Raw genomic sequence first — 23212 nt, 5'->3', positions numbered from 1 at the left:
AGGGCAAAGGTCTTAGCAGAATTTCTGCTTACACAGGGAAAGAAGAAGAAGATAGGTATATATGGAATCACATACTTATTGAGAAAATTTTGTAAAAAATATTTTGATAATACAATAAATAGGGAGCAGTTGCCACACCCTGCTTCTCCCTGTTTGCCACAATGGTTCAAGATCTGAGTGATATTTTGTTGGAAATTGTCGAGTCATCAAGTCTGTTGACTTTTCCTTTTAACCAAGTCACATGCACACAGATGGAGAGACAAGATCTGAGCCTCAGGCTGGAAACATGCCCTTGTTTGTGTTGCAAGACAGATTCTTGTTGAATGATTCTTGAGGCGGAGGCCCTTACTGCTATTTGTTTCAAGAATTAAGTCAGTATTAAAATTCAAACTATGTGCCATTTTTCCCTAATGTTCAAATCAGTGCACCCCATTGATACTGTAAGTATGGGGTATTTTTCTGGGCTAGCATTAAGTCCAAAAATAAAAGGACCTAATTTTTGGAAGCATGTGGCCCCTGAAAAAAAGTCCTGCTCTCTTAAAGATGAAGATGCCAGAGCGGTCCTTCAGGACAATGCCATAATAATAATAATAATAATAATAATACATTTTATTTATATAACACATTTCCAATGGGGAAAACCAAAGCCATAGGGGAGCCAAATCCAAATAAAGGTTCCAGAAAGAACAGAAAAGGCTCCATATAGTAAATAACCATGAATAAATGGTAACACATCTGTGAAATTCCAATGGGTTCCTAATTTTAAAAGGACTCTTGCTGCAAACATACAGTAAAACAGACTAAGTCCAGATTTTCAAAATCTGTTAGTGTCTTTCAGCCTACTTTACATTAAAGACTTCATGTTTCTTCCACATATTAGCAAGTTTTTCCAAGCAAAAAGAACCAACTTCATTTGCATAGAACCCTTCCCAGAATAAAATGGTGTTTTGTCCAGCAAATGTTCTACAAACAACCATACAACACAGTAAAATTATTTTTAATAAAATGTAGTACAAATAAACTATGATTTATAAGAATTTAGCAGAAATTTACCAAAGAAAATCTTGAGCTATGCAATAAATTGACAAAGAAGAGTAGATTGCACAACAGTATGAGAGAAATACTAACTAAAGTGCAATTGAAAGGTTCAAAGTAAAAAAAAAAAAAAACCTTCAGTAGAGTTGTAATAATGTTACTAAGGGCGTTTTGGGAACAGATAATAAAATAAAAGCAAAAAAAGAGTAATGGTTCTGAACGGGTGAATAGGAATCTGAGGATTCTGTCAAGCCTGAAAATTCTGATAGGTCAAGTGAGGAAGTTTAAAATAAATGAAACAACAGGGAATCAGGATAAAATTGTCCATATAATAATAATAATAATAATAATAAGAAGAAGAAGAAGAAAGAAGAAGAAGAAGAAGAAGAAGAAGAACCAGAACAAGAAGAAGAACAAGAAGAACAAGAAATAATGAGGTAATTGTAAATCCAATCCAGAAAATTGTTAAACGGATTTGAGAATCTTAATAATAACAATTATTATATTATGCATTTTGATATGCTGAAAGATAATTAAGAAAGCTCGCGCTGAAATTTTTTAGGCACCTTCTATAGATGAAATTATTAAACGGCTTTTTAAATTTTATATGAAAAAGTATAATGCCTTTTCTAATGATTAAAATATGTTCCCTATCACCTTGTTAAATCAACCAAACAGTATTCATTGTACATTACGCTCTCTGTAGTCTATATTTTAATAAATATGTAAATATATATTTTTGGATCGCACACCCTATATCTGTCAAGACGTTCAAATGTTGTTAAAAAGCATGTTTTTCCACTTCGCCACTGGATACAGTTCGAACGTATCACTATCATTAACAATACTTCCGCTGTGATAGTTTCAACCTTTTGAGGGTCCCCAGTGGAGACACAGAAATATTACATAAAAAGTACTGTTTTTCTTTCAAATAACTGTTTGGGTTTCGGTGCTGAATATCGCAAAGACGTATCTCACCCGAGTTTAGCACATCCCCAAATCCATTTAGATCGATGATCCGAAAATGAGAGAGAGAGAGAGAACGAGAAACCGAGCGTGGGGCGCGCCACCAGGTAAACCTGTAATGCATCTGACACACCTTGGTGACGCCGCGCGCTCGCGCACGCTGTCCCTTGATGTTAAGCGTTAATTGAACAACTGTATAGTGTAGGCGGTGTATTTATTTAGAATTCGGACACTTGAAGTTCATTTTTCTGATTTGTTTCCATTTTCTTAAGTTGGCGGACCACATGCGACTGAGAATAACGATGACACGACTTCAAGTTCAGCTCTTCGTGCTGCTGTGGGTAACTTCCGGTAAGTGAGCGCAGCAGTAAGATAAGAGACTGCCGGTCGTTGCGCTCGGAGTGATTTTTGAACTGGGTGGACTCGTATGTGTGTGCGTGCTACTTAAAAGTAAGGGAATAAGCAAATGTGCGTCACGCTGTGAACTCTGTAACATAAGTTGTCAACTTGAATTTGAGTTGCCCTGTTATGTGGTCACTCAAAGATTATTTAATATACCACATGTGCATTTCAAACAAATAAACTTATTGATAAATTAAGGCAGTGTTGGCCAATTTTTGCAATAACATCCACCTCTTCCTGTTTGTTTTTTCTTTTTCTTTTTTGCATTTTATACTTTGGTATTTAAACGCAACGCTAATGAAGTTAAAGTAACTTATTTAAGCCTCATTCTATTTTTCTTTAAATAAATAGTCATGCTGAATTTTACCTCCAGATTTGCGAGCTACCCGTAGGGTGATGATGTGTATGAATATTACAAAATGATACTCTTAGCATTCATTTAAGTATCCAGTTAAGCTCTTTTCCATACATTGACCTAGTCACCGGGAGACATCAAGCCCTTGAACAAGCCCCGAACTGGATCCCTCTTTCTAAGGGCACCAGCACACACCTGTATTCCAGAAATGGGAAATACTATACAGTATTCCATTTTCTGGATGCAAATGTTATTTCTTAAGCTCTCACATATTCCATCTTTTATTTCTTTATTTTTATTAATTATAGTGTGTTTCTGAGAAGGGATGTTGTTTATTATATTTATTTAGGTATGAAGCTTTTGTAAAAAGCTAAATTTCCCCATTGGGACTAATAAAGTATTTACTATCCCACTAACATTGTACTGTCCAGTTTATTTAAATTCAGTTCTACTTCCAAATTTTTGAACTTTTTAATTAGTGTCTATCATAAGCAGAGGCTAAGGGCCTATCAAAATTCTATAAGTTTGGTTCTGCAAGTAAGAAAAGCACCTTAAACAAATTGAATGATGGTGTTCCAGCCCTCTTGATTCAGCTACTACAACATCATCTTTTTTTTTAAAAAAACTAATAGCTTTTGGGGGAGATGTGTTATGCTAATCTGAGATTCGAAAGAAACCCTGCGTGAATGTGTACATCAGTATGTCCGGCAGTGGAGTAGCATTGTACTGATACCACTGGGATATGCTCCATCTTTGTACTGAAGGAGAACCTCAAAGGAGCCAGACTAGGTGAGGATACAATTTATACAGAGCTTCAGGAAGTCCAAAGAAAATGTTTTATTTATGCAATTTGCAATGGATGAATAATTAAAGTGGGTTATATGTCTCTGTGACAGAGGAGTGTTTATTAGAATAGTGGACTTGGAGTTTCCATGTTCACTCTGTTTTTTTTTTAAATTATCCTCCTGTATGTCATTTTTATTTTTTTATGGTGTCTTTCATTATTAGAACAGTAAATTCACAACAGATGGGTATTTGTAGTTTAATCAAACCTCAAACAGATATATTTTTAAAAATCCACTTAATGTTAGAGGCAGCATGGTGATGCAGTGGTTAGTACTGCTGTGTCACAATTAAAGGAGACTAGCTCTGCAACTTGCAGCAGTCATTGTCCGTTTGGTGGAAGTGCATACTCTTTTTTCCTCCGAGTAGATTTTCTGTGTGTACTTTAATTTTAATCTCAAAGGAGTGCCTGTTAATTTTTGGCAGTTGTAAATTGGCTCGATATACAGTAGTTGTGTATTTGAGCGTGCCGTGCAGTGGACTGGTGCTCAGTATTGGTTCATTTCCTGTGCTGCACCCAGTAGAGCCTATACAGGGTTTAGCTCCTCACAATCCTAAAAATTGGATTAAACAGGGTTAATAAGTGGCAAGGCAGATGGCTATTCATGTTTGCAAATCTGTTAATTGTGCACATTTGAGTAACAGACAAATCATAAAGAACAACATAAATTTCAACAATAAAACTCTTTGTTATTTTATGGAGTGCTTCTCATATAGTAAGTGCTTCATAAATGGTACTGCTTCAGTGTTTTATTAACCTCAGTACTTTTTTTAATAATAAGGTTTTTTGCTTTACTGGACCGATTGCCCATTTGCAGTAATATAAAGTTATATATTGTAATTTTGTTAATTGTGCCTGTCTCTGTAACGGAGGAAAAATAATTTTCTTTTTGTACTTGTCCTGTAATTTAGTCTTTTTTAGTTGTGTTGGATCTGTTGGATCAGTTGGATGTAGGACCCAGCAATTAAACTGTATGATTCTACACCACTGTACACCCACAGACAGAACATCTTACCCACTGCTGAAGTACAGAGTGTGACATAGTTCAACATGTGATTCTGTTTCAGAATTTCACGAATGCTCCCGCTGTCTGGTTAAAAGCTATGCTAGATGTCGTGGTTAAACACAATCTTTTTCTCTTCCCCAGAGAACTGTATTGCATGGTTGTCTGCTCTTTGGGGATAAACAGTGTACATGAATTCATTTAAACTAGTTTACTATATTTTCTGCACGGTCAAGAGCTGTTTGTTGAGTGAAGTGTAGGGGCCATTTTGACAGTCTTGTGAATGTCATTACATAGTAAGTGAGTAATATTTAGATTTAAGCATCATTCACTTATTGTGTGATCGAATCCAAAAAGTTACTGGGTTACCATATGCCATAGGCTGTTATTGAAATGTCCATTACTGTACATGAGAGTGCCAGTCAGTCGGTTAAACTTATCCACTGTCTTCCACCTCATTCCTTCTGGTAAGTTACTCTGTGATAAAGAGAGCTCAATTGATACATATCAATCCAGCGGTGTTACAAAAGGACTGTGTCAGAATTCATGTACCAGAGGAAAATATAGGTAATAATTATTTTACAAGCTAAAGAAAATAAAAAGGAGGTTAAAATCATGCAATTGTGGCTGTTGATGCACACCTGAAGGACAAGTTTGTTTTTCATTTTTTTTTATTTCTACAGATAACTAACCAGCTATCTGTTTCATGTTTATTTTCCCTATTTAAAATAAATAACTGTGTCACTCATAAATAGGCCTAAATGCTCAAAGATCATCATACTACCAGTTGCTTGGTATTAGATTGCTTGGTTGAAAATGACGGAGCACCTTATATGTTTTAGGTGGAAGCTATCATTTCTCAGGTATGTCCGTTTGTCTGTTGGTTTGTGAAAAATAGAGGCCACAAGAGTGTTGTCTTTGAGGTGAATGATGGTGTCAAGGAAGCTTACTTCTGTTTTTGAGCAGTTTAGCTTTAGCTTTATGTTGGGGTGGAAAGAGTTGTATTTGTTATGAGAATGGAGGAGGTCCTTCTCACTTGCAGTGCAGATTATAAAGATGTCATCTATGTACTGGAGATACAACAATGATTTAAAGATGCACGTTGATATACAATTTTCATCCAGTTTTGCCATAAATAAGTTAATGTAAGTGAGGTGCGAACTGACAGACCATTTTAGTCCCCATTTATTGCAAGTAGAAGTCCTGTCCAAAGGAGAATAAATTGTGTCAGACTGAATTTTATCAATTGTATAACTGACTCCGTGGGTAAATCATGTTGTTTTAGGTACATTTCACATGACAATATGTCATCATAATGGAGGATGTTTGTGTAAAGTGCCTTAAAATCCATTGTAGCTAGTAATATTGCCTCAGGTAAAGAGCCTATAGCATACAGTTTTTTAGGAAATCAGTGGTATCTTGGTGGCATGTTGTATTGTGGGCGAGGGGTTTAAGTATGTGCTTCACCCATCCTGAAACATTTTCTATAAGTGAACGAATTCCTGAGATTATAGACCTTCCTGGGTTCCCTTCTTTGTGGATCTTAGAAAGCATGTAGAAGTACCCCATTTTGGGGTTCTCAGGAATTAAACTGATGTCAAGAGGGAAGCTACTTGCTACCTTTTTTAGTTCCATCTTATAGAGTTCTGTGGGGTCTTTCTATAGTATGCAATAATGTGTAGTATTGGACAATTGCCTTTCTGCCTCCTATATATAGTCCGCTGAGTTCATGATGACTAAGGGCTGGTTTATACTTCACGCTCAAAACACGTACACGCACGCATCATGGCTGCCACACGTTCCCAGTGTTCATTTGAAGCATCCTCTGAGCACGTCCTCTGAAGAGTTGTGGTACCAGCATAACATCGTGTGTTAGGGGTGCAGTGTGATCAAGTTGCAACGTGGCGTCAGAGTCTTTGTTTACTATCTACATGTGACAGAAAACTGCTTTGCGGATCGTACAGGATCGATGTGTGTGCTTCAGTGTTTGATCAATGGTTCGATGTGGTGATGCAAAATGCTGACATACAAATGCATTCGTGGTGCTTTTATATTCAAGCGTTGCATATTCCCCAATGTAATGACAATATACATTTTAAAAGTCTCACATACCTTTTTCTGTGCCATCTTTTGTTTGTTTTTTTTTTTTGCACCTTCTTAAAGGCATCAAAATGTATGGCAGCGTATTTCAGCCACAGAGAAAAAAATTAAGGACAAATTGAAAAGGTCTATTTTGTGATTAAAGTGGAAATTTTGGCATTAATCTCGAAATTAACATTTTGATCTCATAGTTTATTTTGTCATTAAAGCTGAATGTCGTAAATGTCATTTTAAAACCGACCTAGTTGTTAATCTCTGTTTCTGGGGCTTCCTTCTGAAATGACAAGCAGCATCGCCACACAGAACACATTAAATTTGTGATATTCCCACTCTCTGCACATTTAGAATACTTAGATTTATACTTGATATCACTTTCATGATGAACTGCATTAAAGTATGTATATTACATTTTATAGATAAGTGGTTAACTTAATTTAAATAAAGAGTACTGTTAATAATTACACATATGGGGGCATCACTTGGTGTTCCCTGTCTGGAGTTTTCATGTTTTCCTGTAGGGTTTCCACAGTGTGCTCACTTTTCCTTAAAAGACATGAAGGTTTGGGGATTTGGTGATCCTAAAATGACACTAGTGTATATGAATGCTTGTGTTCACCTTGCGATGAGCTGATGCCCCGTCCAGGGATTGTTTCTGTCTCTAGATGTTTCAGGCAGTTCACAACACAGCGAAGCTGAACATGTTTTCGCTGTGATGATATCTCACACTGCCACCTGGTGGAATCTTCCAGATTTACATAAAGTATGTGCACAAGTATAAACAGTACAACGCATTGTGTCATGTGAAGTATAAACCTGGACTAAGGCATCCCCTTTGTCCGCTGGTTGAATGATGATCTCTGTATTTTCTCTTAGTGAATGTATGGCTCTCAGTTCGTGAATAGTGATGTTTTGTATCCGATTTTGTTATCTTTTTAGAATTCCCATTTTGACTCTCTGTTGGAAGAAATCTATATAATTGTCCAGAGTGGAGTTTCTGCCGGGTTCTGGTGTACATGTAGATTTATTAGTGGAGTTATTGTTTTCTTTCTTGTGGAAAAATTCTTTAAGTCTTAATTTTCTGAAGAATTCTCCCATATCACTGCAGAGTCTTTATTTTTTTGGCTTTGCAGGGCAGAATGAATCTCTGCTTCATTTGCTGTGTAGGAGCAAAGATGAACAATACAGATCTGTTGCTCTTTGTTTTTGCTCTTAAGTGTCCAGCTTTCTCTTGCAGTATATGCAGCTTTTTTCTTTTTGTTGACAAGGAGTATTTGGAGTATTTTGTAATATAGATGTAGCTCCTTTACCATATCCTGCATGTCATTTCCAAAGAGCAGAATGAAGTCATGGATCTCTTCCTGTGTGTTCTTTTTAATGTTGTAGAAAATTTTGATTAGGTGGTTTCTTAGCCTTGCAGATGTGCTCGTACAGAGTTGCTCTACAAACCGAGTATTGTAAGTGTTTATGGTTGCAGCCCTTGCCAAGATGCCATTCAAGATAAGATTTTCTTTTTTGCATTTCATTAAGAAGAAGATGTCACTGTCCAGGTGTGCCAGTTTCTTTAACCAGGTCTTCATTTTCATGTAGTAGCGGGATATTTAAGTGTCTTGTATGTCTTTAGTAGTAGGGTGGTGTACCATGTTAGCTGTTATGGATGCAATGAAAAGTGAAGCAAAAGGTGCCATTTTGCTTCACTTCCCATTACATCCATAATGGCTAACATGGTACGCCACCCTACTACTACAGTAATAGAAGTTACATTAGCAAATCTTCAAAATTTAGCCAGATATCATTGTAACTAAGGCCTTTTTAACTAAATTTTCTGTGCTGTACAAGTACTGACTAATGAGTATGTATTAAGTATATAACAATAAGTGTTATTCTACAAATTTTAGTCTTTAATGTCAGCATTACTGGTGGTACATGGTACTGATAGTGTTAATAAAGAATTGATTGTCTATTAGTACCCTATACCGACATATGAGCTGCATTTGGTAGCAAGACCATGATAGGTAGCAATCCTAGAACACAAGCTGTAAAATTCCTTTACCTCTGACTTGTGTCAAAATAATATCAATTTATATATGACATAATATACCAGTAAAACTTGTATACTATAAATTATCTAATCTACTTCTAAATGTGCTTAATCAGTAAATGACAAATTTAAAACTTCACTACTCTTCCTGGAGCATATGTTAAAAGGAAATACTCCATCATTGTAGGTTCCTGATTACTGAAACCCACATAGGTATATTGTGGAGCTTGGAACTGTGCTTGTCATTAAAGGCAGTGAAACAGTAAACCTAATAACCCTGTGAAATAATCAGAGTATCAATAACCTTAACCTCTGAAAGAAGAGATTGTAGATGTCAGGAGAATTTGTAATGATAATGACTGATTAAAATAGATTTACGTTTAGAGATTGAAATCAGTCAAATTCATACTTTCATGTGGAGTTTATGTTTGGATAAAATAGATTGCTATGAATTGTATTTTTAACTTGTAGATGAAAAATTGAAACAAATAGTATTGAAGGGACAAACTGAAAACCCTTTGACATTAATTTTAATTAACTGGTATACATAGAAATACATTTCTATCTATACTGCAGCACCTACTCCGTCATATCATTAGATACCGAAGGTCTTCTCATATAATAATAATAATAATGCATTTTATTTATATAGTGCGTTTTGCATGCTCAAGGTGGTTAAAATACTCTGAAGAAACTGCTTAATATGAAGGAGTTATCACAAGAGTATTTTATCAGTACTTATCTGACAGTAGCAGAGAAACAGTGCAGCATAGCAGATAAGGCGAGAAGGGCAGGGTGGGGTGTCACAGAGGAGCAATGACAGAAAAGCAGCGAAAAAAAAAATCCCGAAGAAGCATAGTAGAAGATATTACAAGATGCACATGAAAAGTAGCTACCAGAATTCAGAGGATCCAACATAAAACCACATACATATAACGCTGGGTATTATAGCATGATGAGCTGCAAGCCAGGTGCCTGCAAACAACATATCACTTCTGAGTCATTCCCAGGCGAAGCACGTATAGAAGGAATCAAGAGCAATCCAACATATACATTATAATCAATGAGACAGGACATCCCCAGCTCCTATTAGTTGTAATCTTAAAATTACAAAACAGACTGTAGTCGTAAAGTACAGTACCAGAGTGTGACTCCTTGTTGCAAAATATTCCCTTGGAACTGAGCTGAATTTGCAATGCATTGACATGATACTGTACTGTACTTCATCTGTTTGAGCATTTACCATTATGTTCTAGTTTGTTATCTCTGGAAGATAACAATATATTTTGATGAGTAAAGTGCCACCATCAGTAAGCAGGCAAAGGGTTTTTGTGAGTCATGAGTTTAAAAAGAGTGATAGGAGGTACAACAATATAATTGAGCCTCAGTGCGCCAGTCATGAACAGCAGAAACTTCAATAGACTTGGTCCCTTCCAAATGATGCTTGAACATTATCAGTCTTTAGTTAAACATTTAATTACAAGTGTAATTCACACTGTGATTTAGAATATACATCATTTTCCACCACAAATACATTCAAAAACTACTGCTTCTTATATTTAATTATATAATGTTATATCTTCAGAAAGAATACAAAGATTTTGTGAATTACTTGGAATACTTTGTAGTTATAGGATTTAAATTCTGTAAAATTAAGCGTGCAAGGACATTAAACCAGATTGCTTTATTTGTAGGACTTGGTTTCATCACTAGGCTTCTTTTACATTGTGTTAATTTTTAAAAGTTAAAAAAGCAATTTTGTTCTTTAAAAAATAAAACACAGCTCCAGCAATATAGAGGAAATTAAAATTTTGGCGCTGATCCCCAGATTTCTTGACAGCTGGCTCTGTATGTCTGCTTGATAAATTAAAGTGGAAGTGTGCCAGCATGCATCATCCTGAAGAGAAAAGATAACATTTATATTTTTCAATGTGGAATTAATATTTGCAACTTTTTTCACTAGAAAGGTGTATTAGCCTAATATAGTTAAATACTCAATTACATTTTTAATTCTAACAATTTATTTGTAAACCACACAGACACATACTATATATAGTCACCAACAAAGGAAGAAACAACAATATGATTTCAGTGAATGGGCACTTGTGAACCTCTTTCTGGGATTCTGTAGTAGTGATGTTGAACCAATTGTCCAAAATCAGTTATGTACACTATATACATTTGAGGATAATGCATATACTGTAAATATAGAAAAATTCAGTTTACTCCTGTTTTTACTCCAGCAAAGCAGCTGAAGAGTGATTTAATTTTTTTGTTACTGTGGGCCGAAAGAAAAAACACATAGTATGTGATAGATGTCATTAAAAAATTAACATTTAAACCTCTGGTACACATGGTTTCAAAGTACAACACACATTACATCAATAGTATACTTGGTTATATGAAGGCTTGTTTCATAAAAGTTAAACTCATTTCTCTCGCCTACAGCAACCTTTATTTTTTGCATGCAAGCTTATTATGGTACATAAAACATGTATTGGCCTTAAGTTTAGCTTTATTCTATAGATGAGGAAGGACAGAGGAAGGTTCAGATGTATTGGGATTTAGATAAACCTTTCTGGCTGATTTACAAAGAGCAACATCAAGGGTAAAAAAAATGGCTTTAATTGTTTAAAGTTACATTGTACATTTTCAGCTCTTAAAAATATATATGCCCTTTTAAAAATTAAATAATTTAAAGATAATTTAAAAAATCCATACTTTTGAAATTTGAGAAAACATATTTTGCTAAAATTAAAAAAATAAACATTTTGTTGTTTGTATTTTAAAAGCAGTGAAGATTTTCAACCTTTATGCCCTTTACAAGTGGGTAACACTGCAGTTGTTGCTCTTTTCAGAGTCGTTTGCACTTGTAGTAGTCAGCCCTGTTTATCATTATTTGCTGGTATTCAGACACAATTAAGAAAGCAAACTCCACAGAAAAAGAAAATTAAAAAATAACAAAACAAACTAAACATGTAAAGATACAGAAAAAATACAAATGTCTTAATTTCCTGCAAGTATAAATCTGACACTACTCTCTATTTCTAAATGCAAAATAAAAGGAGTAACTGGTCAGTTAATTAAACAATTAAACCAATTAAAGGTAGCAATGACTGACTTATTGAGAAACTGTTTGGAACATAAACCTGCAACCACAGGGCCCCCAAGACTGAACTTGAGAATGAGTGTTCTAAACTAGGTGAAAGGACCTACTTGATAATTTTGAACTGATCATTGTACTGTTCCATAGTTATTTATTCAGTAAAAATTAATTCACAGCAAGGTGTTTGTCTCTCAAAAAAAAGTACTCTAGCAGGCAACTCAGGGGAACAGAAGATAGCATTCAGCTGAAACAAGAGACTGCATGTTACAGTGTACAGAGCTAACTAGTAATAAAGAGGTCACGCAAAAACAAGAACTAACGATGATTTTTCATTTCAGTTAGCATTTAAGAATAGTGTGGGTGCTGTTCTTCCAACAAAATGTGGTGAATTTTCTGATTATTATATTTTGTATTCAGATAAAAATATGTAATTTCAGGTAGTTACTTTTTAACCATTTTTAAATATAGATAATATTTAAAAATGTTGCCTGTCAAAGGTTTATGTTTGATTTATAACAGTGTATTTTCAAACCTGCTTAATTACATTTAGGTGTGAACTCTGTTCTGGCAGCAGTAGGCCAGTCCATTACAGGGTCCACATTCACACTCATATAGGTATTATTTTGAATCATCAGTCAAACTAATCAGCACAACTCTGGAATTTGGGAAACAAAAGTGCAACATCTGTAGGAGAACTCACACAGTGAAAAGGAGAACTTGTAATCTACAGAAGGGCAATGACTGAGTTTGGGGCCAGAGCCAAGGTCTCTGTATCACTGAGATGTTAGACATTTGCTATATTGACTTACAAGCCATCATACAGAATATTGAATTGAATGAACTATCTAAAAATATAAAATCAATAAATGAAAAGGAAAAAATTAAAACATTTTAATAATAATATCTATGTAATGAACCAAAATAAGCTGTTTTTGTAATAACATTGTTAGAGCTTCTCTTCCAATTTCCTTTTTTCCCAGAAATAAATCACATGTACTGAACTAAAATTTCCCTGAAGAGTTGCACCTCTATTAGTATATTAAGAGGTTTTTCCTTGAAAATGTGTAGTACTGTTAAACAGATTAATGTTTTGTGTTTAATGTAGGAACACATTATGTTGGAAATAAATACTGAATAAATACTACATTGTGCAGATTTTTTCATGCTTGATATTAGCAGCTATCTGCTCTCATTTTTTTCCAGTGATAAAAAAACAGACACTCACTTTGAAAATACTTTGACAAATGTGTGAAATGCATCATATAAAAGTAGCATGTGGAAACATAATCATTATATCCCTCTGGTTCTTCTTTGTCATTCTATGACCAAAACAATATAACATGGTATGGAAGTGAACAGTGGTTTATTTTACAGCACAAATATTTATTTAATGCTTGTCATGTCTTTTCTGTTTCTTCTGAAGTGAAACATTTTATCAGATAAATATCATATTGACGACAGGTTTGGGAGCTCTGTAAGCATCTTTGAAATTTTAACAGAATTTTCAAAAATGTACTTTCTGCATTTATTTTTTAAGCAACTATATTTCAACATTTTTATGTGTCTTTCAACATGTTATAATTATTTACCTTATCTGCTAGAGAGATTCACGTTTCTTACAAGATATTTTTGTGGAGCTCATATTTCTTGAGACAGGTTGGTTTAATTTGGTTTTCAATTATAGCAGATGTGGAGTTTTCCAAGCCTAGTTGTTTGATAGCTGGAACATTTTTCTTTCTTATATTTTTTATTTCATGCAGTTTGTTTTAATGTTATAAAATATGCCCTCTGTTTTTATACAGTCTATTGGAATACTGCCATATTTTTCAAAAATGTAAAGTAATCCCACCTTATGAAATGTAACATTAGTAGGGGTTATTGTTAAAAATACAAAATATTCTTGATCTATTTCGTATAGTGTGTTTGTATATTCTTGTCTGGCAGAATTCAATAGTTTATTGTTTGGCTATATAATAAAATGTTTCAGCATAGATTTAATGTAGATTTAGTGCAACAGAAAATGATTAAAGTAAGCCAAATCTGCTTATGTAAATTAAGTGTTTAGTGTGCTTTAGTAATATCAGATTTTGGCAAATTGATCTAGTTTTATAGATTATAAAGTGGTAAAATTATATACAGCTTTTTTACGTTTTTGAAGCTTTAGCAGCTTTTTATGATGATGGCGGGACATAGATCGGTATCCATCTGTTTTAAATCAGCACAACTTTAATTGCATTTTAAAAGGCTTTCAGAAATTTATTCTGATTTAAATATTTCAAACAACCAGAACACACTCAGTTTTAAATTCTTAATCTTTGGTACTACTTTTCTCTCAATAATAAAAATAATATTTTTACATGTAAGATTGTGGTCCTTTTTAACATCATAACTAGTCTTTAAAATTGAGTGTCAGGTTGCATTTAACTTTGTTTGATGTCAGTCTGAGAGCAAGGTATTCTCAGGTTGTGATGCATTAATGTATGCATTGATTATATTTGTGATATAAGCACAAGTTATTAATTTATAATTTAGACAGATCAATCTCTAGGAATGGTGGATCAGCACACTATTGCTGTGATAGAAAAGTCACATTTTACAAGAAAGGTTTCTTAAATGTATTCTTTTTCCTTTTCTGTCTAGGTTTCTTGGTTAGTAAAGCTTCATTGCCTAGGTCTCCATCTGATATTTTGACGAGCATTAAAAAATCCTGCAAAGGTGCTGTTCTAGCATCACACAATGGAACCACACATATGGTAAGATAATCCAGTCTTAATTGGTTATAGTTTAATAGCTGAGCACAGTTAAGTATTTCCATATGAGATAAGCATTTTTAACAATTTACTAAAACCCATTTTGTCACCTGAAGGAGATGTGTGTTATGAAAATTTGAAAATTCAGATTTGTGAAGATGTCTATGTACATGTTTATTTGTTGAAAGTTACAAAAGCCAACTGATGAACCAGCATATGAGCTTGTATTACTAGAGGAGGAAACAATGTGCCAAAAACTTTTTATAGCCCTTTTTTCGGTCTTTAATTATTTGAGTCATGAATTTAAAAAATACTGACATGACAAATTTGCTCAGGATTAGAATCATAGATATGCTCTGGTAATTACATTGCCAGATGTCTTCTGGTAATATAAGGACTGTGTCAGTGAATATTTTTTTAGAGTAATTACAATGTTATTTTTTATTTCTGAATTAATTTCATGAAATATTTATCATTCTGTTTACTGCATATATTTTTTATAAAATCATAGCAGCCTTACTGTATGAAATTACAGTAGACATCACAATCTAACTGTTAGTGTATTATTGAAAAACTTTTAATTTCATTATTAATTGCAAATTTAATAGAATATTAACAATATCAATTTTACAATAAGCCAACAAAAAAGAATCAGCTTGATAGCATTTAGACATATGGCACAAACTATAAACGTATTATTCTCGTTTACAATTTAAAAAGTACATGGACTTCTTAATTTTGTGAATATGTCATTAGAATTAAATTCTTCAAGCTCTTTAATTCTGAAAAATTTCCATTGATCTCTTCAGCCTATATCGTGGCAACACATTAAAACTGATAGTGCTAAATTAACACTTGAAAGTGTACTGTATAACTATTGTGTAATTTACAATGACTGGGGCCTTCTTTCCTACCTCTGAATAACGTAAATATAACAGTCATTTAATATACTAATGGAAGTATTTTGCGTTCCCCTATTATGTGTGCTTGATGGGTTAATGAAAGAAAGCAGATATTTACCAGTTTTTTAAATGGTGATCCTTTTGTCATTGCTGTCTGAAATGTTAGTATCCTAGCTGTCAACATCACTTCCTCTCTGATGACTATTATTTTCTGTATTCTGATGAGTTGAGGGTTTGTTCTGTTTATGTGTGACTGGGTTCCAACATTCTGATAGCTCCTTGCTGCATTGTAACCATCTTTGTATTTCCTGGTTTATTGTGATTTCATGAATATACTGTATGTTTAGTACTCACATCAGTAAACTGGATGGCTTGGTAAATATCTGAATCTGCAGACTGCAGAAAGCATCTGCAGTAAGGGGGCTGAGGAGAATAGGGTTTACAGACAATGCTGTGAGTCTCTGTTGACAGGAGACATCACCAATGGCAGTGTATTCAGTGATGTTACAAATATTCAAAGTAGACTCATTTAATGTTGATTTAAAATTACTACAAATTACAGTGCTGTATTGGAATCAAAGTCTACAGTCATGTGCCCTATCATAAAATGGACTTGAAAAAATGACTTCCATCAAGAAACAGTAAAAGTTACTAATGGTATTCTCACTTATTTTTTCTTATTTTTATTTTATTGATTTTATTTGAAAAAAATAACATTCCTTACACTCAAGTCAAACTTAACAAATCAGAATTCAACCCCTACCCAAGACAGAAGAGTGCCAACAGCATGAGCAAATTTTTAAAATAACAAAAAAACAAGAATGTCCTTTTCCCCGATATAAATGCTTATTCTAAGATTTACCACATTTTAAGTTAGTTTTGAACAGATCCTCTAAGTGAGAATTTAATTTTTTCCAGTTTCAAATAGTGCAGAACATCAGTTACCCACTGACTTGTAATAGGTGGACTGGGATTTTCCTAGATGTGTAAGATAAGTCTATGTGCTAGTAGTGTGGTAAAGGCAATTGCAGTCAATTTGTCCATCTCCATTTTAAGCCCATCTGGGAGTACACTAAACACAGCTGTTAATGGGTTTGGAGTGATTTTGACATGAAGGCTATCTGATAAGTATTCAAAACTTTTGTCCAGAATGATTTTTAATTTGGTGCATGCCTTAAGCATGTACCCTAGTGAGGATGGAGCTAGACTGCAACATTCACAGGTTGAATCATGCCCTGGATAAATTTTGGACAATTTTAAACAAGATAGATGAGTTTAAGTTGAATGACTGAATGCTTGCTCATCTGGAGCTATATTGTATTCTTCTATTTCACTCCTTTTCTGAAATGTTAAGTGAATGATCCTTTTACCATCATACCCTGGGATCTTTGAAAGGAAGAGACATTAATGTGCTTTAATATATTATTGAGATGCAGTCTTCAAGACTGACCAGTATTACCTCTGGGATAGCAATGTGTGGAAGATGAAGAAAATTGGGCAGGCTCCGTTTGGTAAAGTTTTTGATTTGAAAGTAGTGGAAAAATTATGTAGATGGGAATTAAAATTTGAAACGCAATTGTTTGTAAGATGCAAAGACATTATCTATATACAGTTCTCCAAGTGTTATAATCCTAGACAATTTCCAATCATTAAATACTGCATAGGTTTGAGAGGGTAGAAAAAAAATGTCTATCATGTAGAGGTTTAACAGATATTAATAATATATTTTATTTATATAGCATCTTTCTCATGTTCCTGCTGTACTTGCAGAGCTAACATTACTCTTTGATATTTAGTAAAGCAATTGCAATAGAAGGCCCAGTAAAAGGAGAAGTATTTTCATTTTCTTAGATCCAGAAGTGGAAACTGCTTTCAAAAATGTTATGATGAAAAGATGACAAAAGATTATAGTACTGCTTTAAAAAAAACATTTTTGAATTAGATAATGTCAGGGGTCATAGTATGCGTTGTTAAGATTTAGGAATTTGACTTAGAAAAAAAAAAATCTTAAGCAAAAAAATTCTTGTTATACAGTCAAGTCATTATTGTTGTTCCATTTATATAGTCAAATACAATAACAGACTTAAATAATTGGTGACATGGTGATTTAGTGCAAAGATGGACGGCTGAATGGATCCAATGCCCTGGATTCAATTCTTGTGACAGGATTATGTTTGTGAAGAGTCTGCACAATTTTTCATTGTGTCAGTGGATTTTTCTCCTGGTACTCCACTTATATACCTCAATCCAGATGTGTGTGTTACGTGGTGATTCTACATTCACCTTCTTTCATTTTGTGTGTATGTGTGTGCGCATATGTGTGTATGTATGCGTGTGTGTGAGTGTGTGTGTGAACATACTTCACCCAGGATGGGTTCCTGCCTTGTGCCCAGTGTTACCAAGATAGGCTTCTATGACTCCGAATTGGATTAAGCAGGCTTGTCAAATTTATGTTGTGAACCATATTCATCTTACTACTTCTGTCTATGTTTATACAGTAATTACATAGTTAACTACTGTTTATCAACCCAGTTGTCAATTCAAAATTTGCTGATTATAAAAATAAACAAAACTTTATTTTATTTAGCACTTTTCATAGAGTGTGCCTCATACAAGTGTCAGTGTAACAGTAAAAGGCATAGTGTTTTTCAGTCAGTGACTTCAGGAGTTTGATTATGTAAGATTGTACTCACTTTAGATAGTGTGTGATGCCTGAAAGACTGTGCCTCTTCTTATCAAGTAAGCTTTCATTCATTCGTTTTTAAAATCAGCATTTAGCTAGTATTGAAAGGGAAAGGGGCAAATCCTCAAAGCACGGTTGACTGAAACCAAACATCCTTTTATAGTAAAGCATGACTTAATATGGTAATATAAGCACTTTTTAATGCTATGCCATACTCACACATAATTAATCACAAAAAAAGAGTTTTAGAATCACCAGTAAATCTAACCTGCATACCAATGTGCCCAGATAAAAACATGCAGATGCAGAGAGAACGTGAATAATCCCCACAGTAACCAGTCCAAGTTTTGAATTCAGTCTTTGGATGTATGAGAAAGCAATACTAATGAGTGTACCACCATGATGTGACTTGAGGAATTATTGAGTTTTACTGCTGTGAGTCTGAAGAAGACTGACCTCACCTGATGGGACACCTGATAGTCTTGTTCAAGATAAAATATTTGCAATGAGTGAAACATTGTATAGACTGAGTACATAGTTAATACTCATATGTTAAGGTTTCAAGCTGTTCTTCATGCTACATTAATCGAGCATCTGTTTTCTGGAATAGATTAACATGATTCATTTGATTTACTGCACATATTCATAGAAAATGCTCTAAAAATAAATTGTTGATGGTTGTTTAATATATTTTGATGAATATTATATATATATAACCTATATTGTAGTGTTTATTAACCAATTCTAACATAAAGTACACCTTATATTAGTTATTGTTTTATAATAATATTAACAGGTTTTCTGATTAATAATTTTCATGCATTATGTTTCTTAATTGTCAATTATTTTTCTTCATCGTTCATAATGGATAAATGCATTATACTGTAGATCGTATACAACAGGGGATAAAGTCAGTCAGTCAGTTATTGTCCAACCTGCTATATGAAATATTTAAATTCTTGTCAATAAAAATGAATGAATATAGTAATTTAACTATACCTCTTGATTTTATCTGAAACACTATCATTATAGGGTGGCATGTTAAACTTTTTAGTCAGACAGTATACCAGGGAATATTACCAAGGATTGTTGAGGGTGAGGTTGTTGTCTTCACATCATGACACCCGACTGTCCACCTCCCTCCTGTAGGCTGCCTCATCCCCACCAGTGATGCATCCAATCACTGCAGTGTTGTCTGCAAACTTTAGGATGATGTTATCTTTGTGGGAGGTGACACAGTCGTGGGTAAACAGGATGTAGTGGATGGGGCTGAGGATGCATCCCTGTGGGGTGCCTGTGTTTGTGATAATGGTGGCTGAAATCCTATTACCAATCCTGGCAGACTGGGGCCTGCCAGTCAGAAAGTCTAGGAGCCAGTCACAAAGGGCCAAGTGGAGACAATTTATGGGTGAGTTTATGGGGGATAACCGTGTTAAAGGCGGAGCTGTAGTCAACAAAGAGCATCCTGGTGTAGGAGTCTTTGTTCTCCAGATGGGAGAGGGAATAATGTATTGCGGCCGTGATGGGATCTAATGTGGACCTGTTGGGCTGGTAGGCATACTGCAGAGGGTCCAGAGTGTCCGGTGTGCTGCTCTGAATATGGGCCAGCACCACTCTCTCAAAACACTTAATGATGATTGGAGTGAATGCTACCAGCCTGTAATCATTCAGGCAGGTGGGTGGGCTTTTTTTAGCAATGGGGACGATAATCATAGTCTTAAAGCAGGACGGAATGATTCTCTGAATGAGGGAAAGGTTGATGATGGAGCAGAGAACCAGCTTGTTGGCACATACTCTGAGAGCCCGCCCAGGGATGTTGTCTGGTCCTGCTGCTTTACGGGGGTTGATCTTTCTTAGTGCTTTGTGTACCTGACCTGAAGAGACCATTGTTGTGTGGCCCAGGTGTGTGTGTGCCTCCACTCGGTGCTGTTTTTGGATGTCTCAAAGTGGGTGTAGAAAGTGTTGAGATCATCCTGCAGACTGTCTGTGGAGCTGATTTTGCTGTTGGTGGTCCTGTAGTCTGTGATGTGCTGTAGGCCCTGCCACATATGTCCAGAGTCAGCAGTAGAATACAAGCCCTCCAGCTTCTCTCTGTACTACCTCTTGGCTGCTGTGGTAGCTTTTCTTAGTCCGAACTTTACAGCTTTGTACTCTGTCTCAGTGCCTGATCTAAATGCAAGAGAGCGGGCACGCAGCATGTGGCTTACCTGACTGTTTATCCAGGGCTTCTGGTTGGGGAACTTCCTGACTGGTATTGTGGGCACGATGTTGTTAATACAGGTGCTAATGTACCCAGTAATGTACACCGCATAGTCTTGTATGCTGATAGAAGACTCCTCTAGAGTGGCTGCAACCCTAAACACATTCTGGTCTGTCTGAGCAAAACAGTCCTGCAGGGTGCTCTCCGTCTCTGGGGTCCAAAGTTTAACTTGCGTAATGATAGGGTTTGTTTGTTTCAGCCTTTGTTTGTAGGCTGGGTACAGGAACAGGGAGACATGGTCTGATTCTCCAAAGTGGGGGTGGGGTGCAGCCCTGTATGCACCGGGTATGTTGCTTTAAACATGATCCAGTGTGTTCTTCTCATGGGTGGGAATGTTCACTTGTTGGTGGTATTTAGGAAGTAAATCCATAAATTGCACATATTTGTACCCTTTAAAAGAAAGCTGCATGTTATTCTAAGGGTACAGATATTGTTCACTTGCCTAAGGGTACAATTGTCATACATGGGATACTCCTTTAAGGGCACAGCTCCAGCGACACATCATTATTTTATTTCTGAAAGTGTGTTACTGCCAAGCTGTCAAGCTGACCCAATATTTATTTGTCCAATAAAATAAAGTTGAACTTACGAATAAATTTTATATTTTAATAATCATCTACATGAAATTTTTATGTACATATTATTTGCATAACATGTAAAAGTTGTGTGAGTTATTTGACATTGTTATATGGAATTCAAGATGTATTAAATCTTCACTGTTCTCTATGTTAAAGAAACATCCCATTATTACCTATGGGTTTCTTTAGCTAAAGTGGAACATATTAATTATTTTTATATTGTGTCCTTTATCATCACTTTTTCCAGCAGCTATTAATAACAAACAGTCTACAAATAAGACACCAAGAAAATTGAAAAATTGGCTTTCAATGTGCAGACATGTCTAACAATTATAGCAAAACAAATCTCTATGTTAAAATCATAGAGAAACGAGAAATTTACAGATAATTTCAGCATGAAAATTCAGTGGGTTAGTTACAGTATGCTTTTAAGCACACTATTTTTATTTTATTTTTTTTTTCTATTCAACTTTTTAATTTTCCAACCTACTGGGCAAATTAATTATTGCAAATGATTAATTTTTGATACACCTCAAACTAATGTGTTTTGTAATACTATTTCTTGATTTTTGTGGTAAAAAGTAAGAAAACAAGCTTTGCCAATAAATAATTACAGCTGAAAGCACATCCACTCCCAATGTCAAGAAAAAAACATAGAAAGTGTCATAGGTTGTGAAAATTATATGTAAAACTGACACAGAGCTTGGAAAGAGTATAATATACAGTCATCTACCATAAACAAATATAAAGTTACATCCATTATGTTGGTAAAATGTTTGGAGGTAATTGCATAAATGTTAATAGCGGCTTAAAACATTGTAAAAATGATTATAGCATCAAATGCAGGTTTACCAAACATGCTTTAGATTTCCTGTTTACTGCATTTCAAATCAAAGCAAATCAAATAGCCTTTTATAGTCAATTCACTATATGTGCAGAACATACAGGAGAATCGAAATACTGTTTCTCTGTCAACTTCGTAGTACAATAAAATATAAAAAGTATAAAGTATAACATATAAGATAAATAACATTAGAACTTGTAAAGTAGACCTGTGTACAATGTGCAATAGTCATTAGTGCAAAAGCCAATTACAGTAAAAAAAAATGAGAAGATGCATTATAGAGTAGCTTATGAGATGTACAAAAAGACAGACAGTTAGCAGCAGGTGTAATATTGAGTCCTTATATAATACCAGCTGAGGTAGGGTACTTGGTAGATAGTGACTCTTGTTACAGTCCAGGGGCAGGGGGCAAGGGGGGAAGGTAGTGGACAGAGTTCAGCATCCTGACAGCTTGGTGGATGAAGCTATTAGACAGTCTTGTGAAGAGGGCCCAGCAGCTCCGGTACCTTTTCCCTGAGGGGAGGAGTCTAAAAATATTAAAGTGTAGCCTCTTAATTTAGGTGTTATATATGAATTGGAACTATCAATTCATAATGATAAGACATACTGGCAATATAGTGAAATAGCCTGAATGAACTGTCATTGTAAGGAGCATTAAACAGTGCAGAAAAAAATTAAAGGATATATGAAAATATATATTATATTTATAATATAAGTGCGTTAGGTTGAAAGGTTCTGGCTAGATATAGTCGGGCTCACCTCGACGCACAGCTTGGACTCTGGAACCAATCTCCTTGAGAGGGTCTGGACTCTCTACCACTGTGGAGTTGCCCCCGGTGAGAGGTGCTGAGCGGGTGTGGGCATACTTATTGCCCTCCGACTTGGAGCCTGTACATTGGGGTTTACCCCGGTGGACGAGAGGGTAGCCTCCCTCTGCCTTCGGGTAGGGGGACGGGTCCTAATTGTGGTTTGTACGTATGCGCCAAACAGCACTTTGGAGTACCCACCCTTTTTGGAGTCCCTGGAGGGGGTGCTAGAGGGCGTACCTTCTGGGGACTCCCTCGTACTGCTGGGAGACTTCAATGCTCACATGGGCAATGACAGTGAGACCTGAAATGGCGTGATTGGGAGGAATGAACCCGATCTGAACCCGAGCGGTGTTTTGTTATTAAACTTCTGTTCTCATCACAGATTGTCCACAATGAACACTATGTTCAAGCATAGGGGTGTTCATATGTGCACTTGGCACCAGGACACCCTAGGCCTCAGTTCAATGATCGACTTTGTGGTTGTGTCGTCAGACTTGCGGACACATGTCTTGAACACTCGGGTAAAGAGAGGGTCGG

General features: G+C 35.2%; 1 protein-coding gene across 2 annotated transcripts in view; it reads left to right on the top strand.

The window, feature by feature from the left end:
• Positions 1–2054: 2054 nt before the first annotated feature.
• The window catches only part of LOC120539487 (lysyl oxidase homolog 2-like), a 140588-nt gene continuing 119430 nt past the window's right edge, over positions 2055–23212 (top strand). Inside the window, exons 1-3 of one of the 2 annotated variants that reach the window (XM_039769593.1) lie at positions 2055–2108; positions 2274–2352; positions 14490–14602. In XM_039769593.1, the coding sequence (XP_039625527.1) occupies positions 2286–2352; positions 14490–14602 (180 nt within the window). In that variant the 5' untranslated portion in view covers positions 2055–2108; positions 2274–2285. Of the gene's footprint in view, positions 2109–2135; positions 2353–14489; positions 14603–23212 lie in introns of those variants that run through there. The other variant, XM_039769592.1, reaches the window with a different exon arrangement.

Source organism: Polypterus senegalus, chromosome 11 (assembly GCF_016835505.1).
Source record: "Polypterus senegalus isolate Bchr_013 chromosome 11, ASM1683550v1, whole genome shotgun sequence".
NCBI classification, from domain to species: domain Eukaryota; kingdom Metazoa; phylum Chordata; class Cladistia; order Polypteriformes; family Polypteridae; genus Polypterus; species Polypterus senegalus.
This window is presented reverse-complemented; position numbering and strand designations above follow the sequence as displayed.